The sequence below is a fragment of the Stegastes partitus genome, unplaced genomic scaffold (genome assembly GCF_000690725.1).
Source record: "Stegastes partitus isolate 25-593 unplaced genomic scaffold, Stegastes_partitus-1.0.2 Scaffold228, whole genome shotgun sequence".
Lineage (NCBI taxonomy): Eukaryota > Metazoa > Chordata > Actinopteri > Pomacentridae > Stegastes > Stegastes partitus.
This window is the reverse complement of record NW_007577959.1, coordinates 272,882-284,830: the sequence shown is the minus strand read 5'-3', so window position 1 is coordinate 284,830 and position 11,949 is coordinate 272,882. Positions and strand designations below refer to the sequence as shown.

At 39.4% G+C, this 11,949-nt stretch overlaps 1 protein-coding gene across 1 annotated transcript; it reads right to left on the bottom strand.

Moving 5' to 3' along the window:
- Positions 1–2,897: 2,897 nt before the first annotated feature.
- plcxd1.1 (phosphatidylinositol-specific phospholipase C, X domain containing 1, tandem duplicate 1) lies at positions 2,898–11,375 on the bottom strand. Its single transcript, XM_008281270.1, has 8 exons — positions 11,079–11,375; positions 10,835–10,966; positions 10,559–10,691; positions 7,908–8,050; positions 7,682–7,810; positions 5,622–5,777; positions 3,886–4,066; positions 2,898–3,787 (listed from the first exon to the last, which is right to left on the bottom strand). Exons 3-8 carry the CDS (start codon positions 10,680–10,682, stop codon positions 3,543–3,545), a joined length of 978 nt encoding a protein of 325 aa, XP_008279492.1. The 5' UTR covers positions 10,683–10,691; positions 10,835–10,966; positions 11,079–11,375; the 3' UTR covers positions 2,898–3,542.
- Between the last annotated feature and the right edge of the window lie 574 nt (positions 11,376–11,949).

Genomic DNA, 11,949 nt, shown 5'->3' with positions numbered 1-11,949 from the left:
AACAGTGAAACCTGCTAGAGGACTGCTCATAGAACTGGAATCGTACTCTGACCCTAATATTAATAAAATTTTCATATAAACAATTAAAAAATCATAACTTGGAATGCTTCCAGGTTGATCTTTGACATTCAATTTGGTCACATTGACAGAAGAACTAACTACTTGTCCTACAGCGATTTACAATGCAAAAAGATATCCATCTCTGTACCAGGGATTAAATCCACAACTGGACAGAGACTTTAATAATAAGTAAAAAGGATGGGAAATTTGATGTTTTTGCAACTTTAGCCCTTTGAATTTTAAATCAAATAGAGAAATGGCGTTAAGCTGTTATTTCAGTCTTTATTTGCACCTATTGTTCATGTTCTCATCTTAATGACTGACAAACTGGCGTAACTCGTTGCCCAGGTGTTCCCTTTTGCATGAACTGTTCACACATACTAATACTGTGTCTAGCCTTCGTTTCAATCTGTCATTTCGGCAGTTGGGACTGCATTTGAAGCCAAAAGGCAAAACATAAACACCAGAGAACTGACTATAGCAGAGAAATCAAAGTCAGTCAGCAAAATCAAAGACTAAAATGGACATGTCAAGTACTGCGGTGTGGGAAGTTCTGAAGAAAAAAGGAACCCCTGGTGGACTTCAAAGGAAAACAACTTCAGCTGATGACAGACAAATCCTTAGATTGAAGAAGAACCTTAAGTTCCCTCAAAGCAAGCTTCTGTGGAAAGATGAGACCAAAATAAACTCTAAAAAGTGAAGAAACACAGGAAGCACCCATGATCTAAATCATTCCACCTTATCAACGAAACATGTAGGAGGTCGTGTCCTCTATTGCTGCTTCTGGAACCAACTGGCTCGTTGCAGGATGCATTCAGAAGTGTTCAGACAAATTCTGCCTTTGTGCGAAGCGATTCCTCCCATCTGATTGGCCGAACCTTCGTCCTGCAACTACACAAAGACCTGAAACACACTGCTTGTGCAACCGAAGCTTTTATCAGCAGCAAAACCTGACAGATCTCAGATTAGCCAAAGTCAGTCACACTATTGAACATTTTTCCAGCTGAAAACAAACATCAACTGAAGGCAGCTGCTTTAAAGGCCTTTAAATCGTTTCCAAAGTTATGCGAGTGGGTCACAGATATGATGCCGTAGTTGAACCCAAATATTAGGCTAGGTTACTGTTATATTCATTGACATTTTTGTCTTTATTTACTGAAGCACATGTTAAAAAGGGGACTCAAGGTTTACAGTGGCTCTTTGTATGAATGGCAACTTACATGCGAAATAAAAGCGGAAAGTCAGTCCTTACTTTTGTATCATTGTCATGTTTTTTATCTCAAGTTCAGTTGCCTTTAATAGCAAAAAACATCAAATGTCTCTGTCCTGCTAATGGCTACCTGATGAGAAAAGCACTTTCACCTTTGTTTACAACAGTGGAAACAGCTGCCAGTCAGAGAGCGGCTCCTGTTACTCTGTGGGTCAGACCTTGTTTAATTTTTAGTGCGGCACTAAATTATAGAGAGAAACTTACATTGAGCAGACGACAAAGCAGAATCTGCACTATTTAAAGGATAAGATGAAATAGTGTGATCCAAAATGACAGCAGACAAGTGGTAAATTAAATAAATATGCATTTTCTACTTTTTGTTTTGGAAATCCTTAAAAAGTCACATTTATTTAATAGCAACATAATGGAATAAAATAATTTCTTTGCATATATATATTATACTAGCACCGGTGGAGACTCGCTGGTCAATCAGAGCTCATGCTGTTGCATTATGAGGTGGACTTCAGTCTTTAAATGAAAGTGATCACAAAACAAAAACAGAAAAAACCTGAACCCAACCCTAAAGAGAAGATGGTTAATACAATTAATTTCATTATTTGGTTTTAAATTTAGTTATTTTTAATCTTTTCAACAGAATAATGAAGCAGAATTGGACAATTCCAGCATCTTTTATAATGTAAATGTATTAGATTTTTATTGAGCAATTCAATTAAAATTGCTCTGCTTTAAACTCGTTCCAGGAGAACCGACAGCATGACTCCGTTTCTTGCTGGCTTTGATTGGTTACCAGTAAACTTTACAACTGATTTTAAGTTTTCATTGGGTGTTTTAGTGCTTTGCTTGGCTTTTATTTTACAGTTTATACTCCTGGATTACCTTGTTTTTTCACAAGGTCTTCTTTTAGCTGGTGCACCATTTTCCTGTGGCTATCTGTATACATTTTCTGTATCTCTGTTTTTATTCTCTGTATTCTAAATGTGTGCTTTGTGCATCGCATTGTAACTTAGTTTTAGAAAAGTCCTATACGAAAAGGGTTAATAATTATTCCTCAGTCATTTTCCAGTGGCACATTCAGCCTCAAGACGAAATACATTATTAAATGACTAGCAGCTACCATTAGTACAAATTTTCCTCATGTTGTAAATAACTTTAAACTTCAGGCACAGTTGGGCATTATAAGAATTATATTCTTAATTTTATAAAAATGACAAAGGGAAATATTTTGTGGCTCCTACAGTAAACTCAACTGAGTAGGAAAATGTTTTTCCTCTTGTTGGCCATTATGATGGAACTGAACTGAACTGACCCCAGAGTTGCAGCAGCGTTTCACACAGGTGATGTCATACAAGCAATTCTATAGAAACACATACTGGCAGAGAAAACAAAAGCTTTTTTCTCCTATGTGGCCCTTTAGGGACCCCATGGTTTGACATTCCCTCTGGCCAAAAACACTGAACACATGGTGACCTCATTTGTGCAACTGAAACAAACGGTCAGTTCAGACTGAAACTCCAGCACAGGTGTATTTGGAGGAAAAGCCTTAGGAGCTACACTTACACTTATGAAATAAAAGCATAATATTAATCCGTCTAAAAAATATGAAATGTTTTGCTTAAAAATGCTCATGTTTATTTGAAAAGCTTATCTCCACAGGCACAGCGGTGCAGCGTTATGTTAAATCAAGGCTGAACCTATTGGCTAAAGTAGTAGAACAGTCAAGGTTGGGTTCATGCAAATAGGTTTTCCATGCATTTTGCATAAGTTCACATCTTCTCTACATTCTCTATAGTTAAATAGATGTATTGTAGCTGATACAGTTTACTGCTCATGTTAGAATTATAAAAGTTTGTGTCCTACATTACAGTCATATGTGCTCATTGAATACATTATTTGTGCTTACTCGTCTAAAATGCCTACGTTAAGGTGAGATTAGTTGTATCGTTATTGCTTTGGTCAGCGTAACATAAACCTGGCTGCCTTGCTGACTTGTGAAAACTGATACAGTACATTGCATAAATAGTGAACTGAATGTAAACAAACAAGTGCAGGTCAAAATATCAAAAAGCAGCTTTCAGACTGAAATGCACGTGTCACTGCCTCCAGCAAGTGCATTTATGTTGAAATGAATAATTCAAGTATTTTTCTGACACTCTTAACAAAACAAGCTTGACTGTATTTCATGCTGTGTTCGTGGTTTTTTTTGTTTGTTTGTTTGTTTGTTTGTTGTAGAATCATGCTTATTGGTGAAAAGTCATGAGGACCATTTCAGAAGTTTCTCGTTCAGTGTAACGACAGTCGGTACAAAGTCGCTCTCCGTGATAAAGTCTCCAGCAATGATGTTGAGAGAGCCGACTCTGGATCCAGGAGTCTGCTCTTTAACCCAGCTGAGCAGTGTCGGATACGTGGACATTACCAAGTCCTTCAGCGACTCTGTCGGATGTGTGCAGATGTACTTCAGGTCCTCTGTCAGATTGATTCCTGTGACAAAGAAACCACCTGAAACACAAAACACACACAGTTTTATTCTAAATTAAAGTGATACATACATGTTACTCCTTGCATGTGTTTGACATTATAAGTAAACAGTCAACTACCTGGTCTGCCATGCTGTTTTCTGTGTTCGAACTCCTCAATAAGAGACTCAGCTTTGCATTTGTTGGCCCACCAGTAAGGAATGTGTGGCCACAGTTCACTGTGTAAGCTGGAAATAGTGTGTTCATAGGACACAATCACTTGGTAGCCTAAAGCCCACAGGTTCCGAAGAGTTAACGGCTCCTGAAAGCAACAACAACATAAAGAGTTTAGTTTAATTTTTGTGCGAATTTTAGGGACGAGGTTGGAATTATTCTGTATTTTTCTTATTATCAACAAATCCCATACATAATAAAGACCAAACCAATGATGTGGTCATCTGAGTACCGTCAACCTCGAGTTGATTAATTACTACTGAAGATGTAACAATCTTCAAGAGGTCACATTTATTTGTTTTTTAATTAGCTGTGCAGTGTGGTTTTTTATTAAAGGACACTCAAATAGGATTATGCAGTGTATCAGTTGGGGACTATTTTCAGTTGCGGACTAATAAACGCTGAGTGCTCCAGTGATCATCTACAGCAGGATGGTGCATGCCACAACATTAGAACCATCTGTCTAATGTTGTGCAGGTCCTCTTGGTGCCATCAAAATTGCTAGGACCCTTCGGGGTATGAACACAGACTCTCTAGAGGTGTCCTGTGGTGTCTGGCACCGGGACACTGGTTGCGGATCCTTTGGTTATTGGAGGGTGAGGCCTCCATGAATCAAGGTTGCTCCAGTCAGATTGGGATCTGGGGAGTTTGAAGGCTGGACCAACACCATGGGCTCTTTGTCATGTTCCTCAAGCAGTTTTTACAATGTGGCAGGAAGCATTGTCCTACTGGGGAGACCACTGGTTTGGGGTAGATGTGCTTGGCTTGCAATGTTTAAGTGGGTGGTACATATCAAAGTAATGTCCAATTGAATGCAAAGTCCCGAGATTTCCCAGCAGAACACTGTCCCATGTCTGTGTAGATGCTCAGTCATGCAGGTCCTGCTAGTCGTAAGTGCTTCAGTAGAAGGCAACTGGACATATTTTTTGGTTCTTAAAGACGTTTCACCTGTCATCCAAGAGACTTCCTCAGTTTTGACTGACTGGTGACGAGTCCAAGGTATTTATTTTAACATCTGATAACAATCCATCTGTATCTGAAGACAATGTTCCTTTGAGAACAGCAGTGTCCACATTCTGGACAGAGCCGATAGATGGTTTGAAAGAGGACTGAAGGAAGCCATCTGTGTTGAATTGGAACAGAGAATATAGTCTTCAGTTCCACTTATCAGGTATTTATAATGCAGTCCTGAGACCCATCCTAGTAAGTTTCACATTTATTCACACCTTGAGTCATGTAGATCTGGGCTGTGGTGGTGAGAATAAACACCTGGGACTCCTTGTCAGTCAGTTAGAACTGAGGAAGTCTCTTGAAACAGTTACGAGAACCAAAGGAGAAGCTCAGTGGCCTCAGTAGCTCAAAGTCATTTACTTCCCCTGTCATGGTTACAATGTTGTGGCTCACTGGTGTGATGAAGTCAAAACAAACTACAGGGAACACTCAGTGCAACAGTGTGCCTCACTGATGTGGTACTAGTAGTTTTTGGACAACAATCTGCTGCATTTCTACTGCACAGAGGAAAAAGACACATGCGATTTTGCATTAGCTGCTGTTTTTTGGGATTTGCTGACAATAAGAACGATGTAAAATGTGATGAGCCTTATGTTTCAGATTCTTATACAGAACAGGAAGCACAGCTGTACCGTTTTGGGACAGAGTTTGGAGGTGAACGTGTTGCGGATGGTTGTGAGCAGCAGCATGTGGAGCTCCTGGCTCAGGCCAAGGAAGTGACTGAAGGAGAGGATGACCACTTCTTTGGGATGAGCGTCCAGCCACTCTCTTATCTCCATCAGGACGGTCTGTCCGTGAAACAAAAGATACCATTTACAAGTCACAGCCTTACATTTCAAGCTCGCAGCACTCCCTAAACTTGTCACGCTGCCAGGTGCCGTTATCAGGCAGCACTGATTTTTGGCTTCAGCACTTGTGTCTACAACAAAATGAAAATATCAAGTCTGTAATAACTTGGCAAAAGTGCTCTAGATAGATAAGTTATTTTTTCTTCTGAACACATTGCACCTTTGCAGGAGAGCATAGATGATTGAAATACACTGCATTTATCATACAAGCTGCTTGACATACTTTTGAACTTTTTGTTATATGGTGCATGACTTTATGGACTCTAATCAGAGCTCAACAACCAACACTGGCATATCCTCGAAAATCAGCAGGTTAATGTATCTACATGAGGATGTTACGCCAACTTTCATGTTAATGCTTAAAGCTTTGAGAGTAAACATCAAACAACAGGCATATTTCAGTGCGTCTGGTCTAAGAATGTTTATATAACGTCTGGTGAATCCAATGATAGCGTTTGCCGGTAGCAGCAGCAACAACCAGATCAAGGTGGATGTGAAGAATCCACTCTCATCAAAATGGAAAAAATATATGATGAGAATTGTCGAAGCAAATACAAGCATCAAAATGGTTTAATATGCTGCAAATCCTATCTTTTTATGTTTATGTACAATTGTTTTAGGCTAATAAGGCTACCAGATAGAGTACACTCAGTGCACTGTGAACCATGTAGTTCATATAGAGATAATGTGCAGATTTTTTTTCCCCCACAACCAATTGATTGGTTGAAAAGCATGTACAGTTCCAAGATTTCTCTGGTTAAATACAGACCAAGTAAAACTGCCACCAGCGTAATAGACTCCACAACTGTCTAACTTGCTTTTTTTCACTTGTCATGCAAATGTATCTCTGAAAGTTCATCTACATTTGGTCTCTGCATGATTTTGGAGATGTATATTTTTGGGGGTAATGTGGTTTTGATGTTTGGGTTTTTAAGGATTCCCTTCACAGCATTTTCTCCATTTAATGTGAACAAGTTTGGGATACATTTACGATTGCTGCTAAATAGAGTGATTCTCTGTGTGTCATTGGAAATTGTTATTCAGCAGAACGATGTTTTGGGAATCATGTCCTCTGATAGCACGTGAGGAAACTGGTTGAAAAGTTACAATCACTGCCTATTTAAGATAGCTTCTCTTTGAAACAAGCCATTGGCCTGATAGCACAGAAATGGTCCATAAGTTTTTGGATGTTATAATGTATTTTTATACGTTAGACAGCATGTGAGAATATATCTGAAACTCTTCTATCCCTCTCGTACGTGCCTGTCTCATAAAATAGATGTGCAGGAGTTCAGATTCCCTGTCTATGTGCCCTCAGCTAAAACTAAATAACTTAAATAATAAAATTTAATTCATCTGACATAAAAATCATCCTCACTTAATTTACACAACTCTGTGGTTTTGCTGACACAGCCTTCATGATCTAGTAGTTTATGTTGGTGATTGGTAGGAAACTTTGGATAGATGTTGCTCCATATCTGAAACTGCTGAGTGAGTATACTAACTGTATGACTGTTTTAGAATTACACTACATTTTAGCATTTTACGTTATTTTGCACTCATCACTTGTGGCTGTAGTGTTCAGGAAAAGACACATACGGTCACTTTAAGAATAAAACATGTAAAATACAAATATTATGTTGATTCTCCATGATTTTTTAACAGGAACATGACAAATGAACCTCTAAATTTAGGACTTTACCGTAATTTTAGGAGGATTCAGTGTCAGTGTTTGATGAGCTCGGTTCTCTTGCTGTTTTTTATGAGTTTTTTTTTTTCTCTAGATGCAATAATTTCAGGAGCATAAATTTCACCATCACATAATTTGCGTGCCATTACTTCACCTCCACAGTGAGCGTGGTATAAACGCCGTGGTAGAAGTACAAGTCTGTGGAGCTGTCGTTGGGCCGGTGGGCGATTCGCAGGTCACAGTATCTGACCCCACAGTCCAGCTGCTGCTTTATAGTGAACTCCTGCAAGAAATCACATGCAGAATTCATTATTGGAGGCCCAGCTTTAGGTGTCACCAAACATCTTCTGCAATGACAAGTAGCTCGTGTGATTCATTACCTGTGTTATTGCCCACTTGTACACAAAGGGGCGAATGAGGGGCTTCATGAATTTGTCCAGCTTTTGAAGCAGGTCTGGCTGCATGAGGTCAACAGGGGATCTGTCGTTCATATCCAGACAGTAGGTTATTGCATTGTGGCTGCCTAAATGGGGCAAACATAATACACTTAATCACCATAAGACATGATTGGTTCATGTAACAGCTGCGGTGGCTCTGAGAGCTCAACACGCTGCAACTGACAAATTTCACAACACACATAAGCAATGCAGCTTTAAAAGTCTGATTTAGTTTTGTACATTTGCAAAACCATTTCAAGTTTTCTTTACTTGCATTTGGGCTACACAGTATCAGATTTTCCCTTTAATATCGTAACCAAAAGAGCGCCTGATAACAATATTATTATGGTATTTATAGAGAAAATCTTTAATTTGGTTTATTGTGTGTTTTCTTTATGAGGGGGAGGGAAATGTATTACACTCAAAATGCAAATGCAGAGAGTCTGTAAGTAATTAATTTAATGGATAGTAAAAAAGACAGCCACATAAACCGATACATAAAAGAGCCTCGAGTCTGCAACACAAAGCAAGTGTAACATAGCCTGGATCTCTTTTAATTATCTGGCTTTAATGAGCAGCGGGTGCATGAAGCTGGTTTAGACTTGTTAAATCAATGCAGGGTTTCCAAATCTAGCTATAAGTAATAAAAGACGCCACCGATCACAAACATGTAGAGGTCCAGAGCTGCATATTGCTCACAGGTAAAACAGATTATGACCTGAAACCAAGCAAGACAAGTTGAAAGTGACACAGCAGCTGCAGCCACAATCAGGAAAGAAAGGTGATTTAAAAAATGCAGACTGTGTGAAAGTTAATAGACTTATCAATTTCCCAGCCCCATCGTTAAGGCATGAGTTAATTAAAACTGTGTATTACATTACATCAATGTGCTGCTCAGATGCAGACTACTCTTATAAGACCGTTTTAGCCTCATTCTTACCTCTGCAGCCCTGGTGCTGGTAAATAGTTTTGATTGCAAGTAAAGAACAAACTTTAAAACATAATTCTAACCAGTTAGATGCTCACTGCCAATCTTGTAGGTCACAAAGCACATTTAGTGCTTTAATCAGTCAGTCTTTTACTATAACATCTATACAGGGCCTTCAGAACAAGCGTTTGAAATGTTTTCATCTAACAGGGAACAATGAAGCTAAAAAGACTGTAGTTCCCTCTGCAGAGAATCTGCCAAAAAATGAACAATTTTAACAGTTGTAATGGTAAATTTCTCCAATAGTTCACTTATTTTGCTTTTAAAAAAAAAAACAATTATTGATAGCAACAAGTAAAATCACAGATAATGATAAGATGAGTTTATATGTTACAAGTATGAGTTTACATGTTAACCATAAAAACTACAGGCCAAAGTTAACCTGCAAAAAATCGAGTGTCAAAAATCTGTATGATTAAAAATGGTAATTTGTTCTTTTACAATGTTTGACTGTACAATTACACTATTTTCACTGTTTTTAACCAGCAAAAAAATAATATTTTATAGTTATTTGCTGTTATGTGAAAGTGAAATTAGGTAAATTATAGCCTGAAAAATGGTGAATAATTTTTAAACAATTATTTTACAGATTTTCCATGTTTTTAACATGCAGAATTTTAAAAAAGGCCAAGTCTGTACATATTGTCCCAAACAAAAAATTTGTAATTTTTCAAAGAGTAATTTGCACTTTTACAATGTATGACTATAAAATTACAGTTTTACTACTTTTAAATCAGCTAAAAATGTCATTATTTTGCAGATATCGGCCGATATTTTCCCATTTTTTCCCCAAATTTTTAGCAGTTTTTGAACATTACAGTATTCTACTGATTTTAATGTATTTTTGTGGCACCATCGCTGTTAGAGTAGAGTTCACCTTTTTTATTCTCTCTCTCTCTCTCTCTCTCTCTCTCTCTCTCTCTCTCTTTTTGTTTTAGCCTATCTTTAATATCTATGCTCCCCCCTTCTGACTATTTGCTCATAAGCTCCACAGGATCTTCTATGAATGGTGTCACCATTTTCCAAGAGAACTAATAATAGGCAGTTATCTCAAACATATGTCTCCTGGTAAGAAGTGAAGCACCACAGAAAGCCTGAAAACCCAGAGTTAAACCTGAAGTTACCTCGCTAACCTTAAATCCTGCTTTGTAACACAGGCCTCAGACAGATAAGTGTGCTAGATTAATTACATTATTATCATATATGCATTATCAGCATGATATCTATACTTTATTTTGTGAATATCACATTTATAATCTGTACCTGTATGTGGCAACAGCCCTAATCTGCAATTTGTTTCCTATTTAGTCATGTTGTCTGAATTTGCAGTGCTTGTCTGTACTCGCTTGGGCTCATAGTACATTTTATGATGCTGCAAACATGTTGTACTTTTATTTTTTGCTGCACTCTTGTTGCTGATGTCCCTCTCATTTTCCTGTCTTTTCTCCATTTGCATGTGTTTTCTTGAGCTGCAGCACAATGAGCTTTCTTTTTTTTTTGTTGCCATATTTGTGTCACACTAAACACACACACAGCAGCCACACTGTGAACAAAATCATCCACCTGACAACTAACCTCCACAGTGTGCTGTGCTATGGCAGCTTACCTGGGATGGCCAGGTGGTACAGGGGGGTGTCCCACAGAGCGCAGGGCAGCTGAGACATCCAGCTCTCCATGGGCAGCTCTGCCAGACTCAGCTCACTCAGCCCGGACACCACCACCGAGGACATGCTGGGCTCCTGACGAACACGCATCCAACCACACTGCTTACATTCTGCAGCGCATTCTGCTTTGCTCAGATCTCACATTATTATGCAGGAAACTTCAGCATGGTTCAGTTACGTGAGAGGAGGTGCAGCCCTGTTTATTATCTCACACTTACTTGATCAAACTGCTGCTTCCTCTTGACGCCCAACCAGCTGAACCGGACCAACCAGCGAACAGGGGAAACGCGGTGGCTGCTGTTAGACGCCTGGAGGAGCTGCCCATCGCAGACCAGGAGGAAGTGTCATGTCTGTATCATGAAACATGTATGATCCGATCCGGTGATTTAAAAAAAGCACACACACACACACACACACAAACGTGGCCGTGTCCTTCCGGCAGCAGCAGCTCAGTCCGGTTACCTTTCACACCTGCACGGACGCAGAGGACGCTGGGCCCGGCGCATGTTAACATCGATTATCCATTACGCATGAGCGCCGAGTGAGTCCCAGGACGAGCCGCCGGGTGTCTGTCGGTCCAGGATGTGCAGGGAGGGCGGCACCGCTCCGGCTCACAGATCAGCAGATGCAGAGAGTCTCTCCTCTTAAAGAGCCCACCGAAACTGAATGTAATGAATCACGGAGGCAGGACAGGGATGCTGCTGCATCACCTCTTTCTGGGGCTGGAAACTCCCGAACATACTGCAGCAATGATCAGATCTCCGCACATGAGCTGCTCATGGAGGAACATCTGGTGAGACCGAGTGGGACGTGGACACTGATGTCGCTTCTTCTGCTTTCAGACGGGCTGGAAGTGCTGCTCTGGGCGGGCATTTGGGTGGAATACGCCTTTAAAACTACAAGCACTTGGACAATATAGTATTTAGAGTGAAATACGCCTTTATAACTACAAGTACTTGGACAATATAGTGTTATGGTCAATTTATTTTATGGTCAATGATGCCTTATAACTACAAGGACTTGGACAGTATAGTATTTAGTGTGGAATGTACATTTAAAACTACAAGTACTTGGACAACATAATATTTAGAGTGAAATGTACCTTTTAAGGCTACATGTACTTGGACAATAAAATATTTAGGGTCAAATACGCCTTCAAACTGCAAGTGCTTGGACAGTATAGTATTTAGAGTGAAATATGCCTTTAAAACTACAAGTACCAACTGCCTTCAGAGTCACCTAACTGGTAAATAGAGTCCACCTGTGTGTACTTCAGTCTCAGTAAAAATACAACTGTTCTGTGAAGGACTCAGAGGTTTGGTGGAGAACCTTA

Excerpts from the sequence above, each read along its gene's own strand:
- plcxd1.1 (XM_008281270.1), bottom strand. The coding sequence starts at position 10,682 with ATGTCCTCGGTGGTGGTGTCCGGGCTGAGTGAGCTGAGTCTGGCAGAG. Across the intron at positions 8,051-10,558 it reads GTACCACCTGGCCATCCCAG|GCAGCCACAATGCAATAACC; the intron begins GTAAGCTGCCAT and ends TGCCCCATTTAG. Across the intron at positions 7,811-7,907 it reads ACAAGTGGGCAATAACACAG|GAGTTCACTATAAAGCAGCA; the intron begins GTAATGAATCAC and ends GATTTCTTGCAG.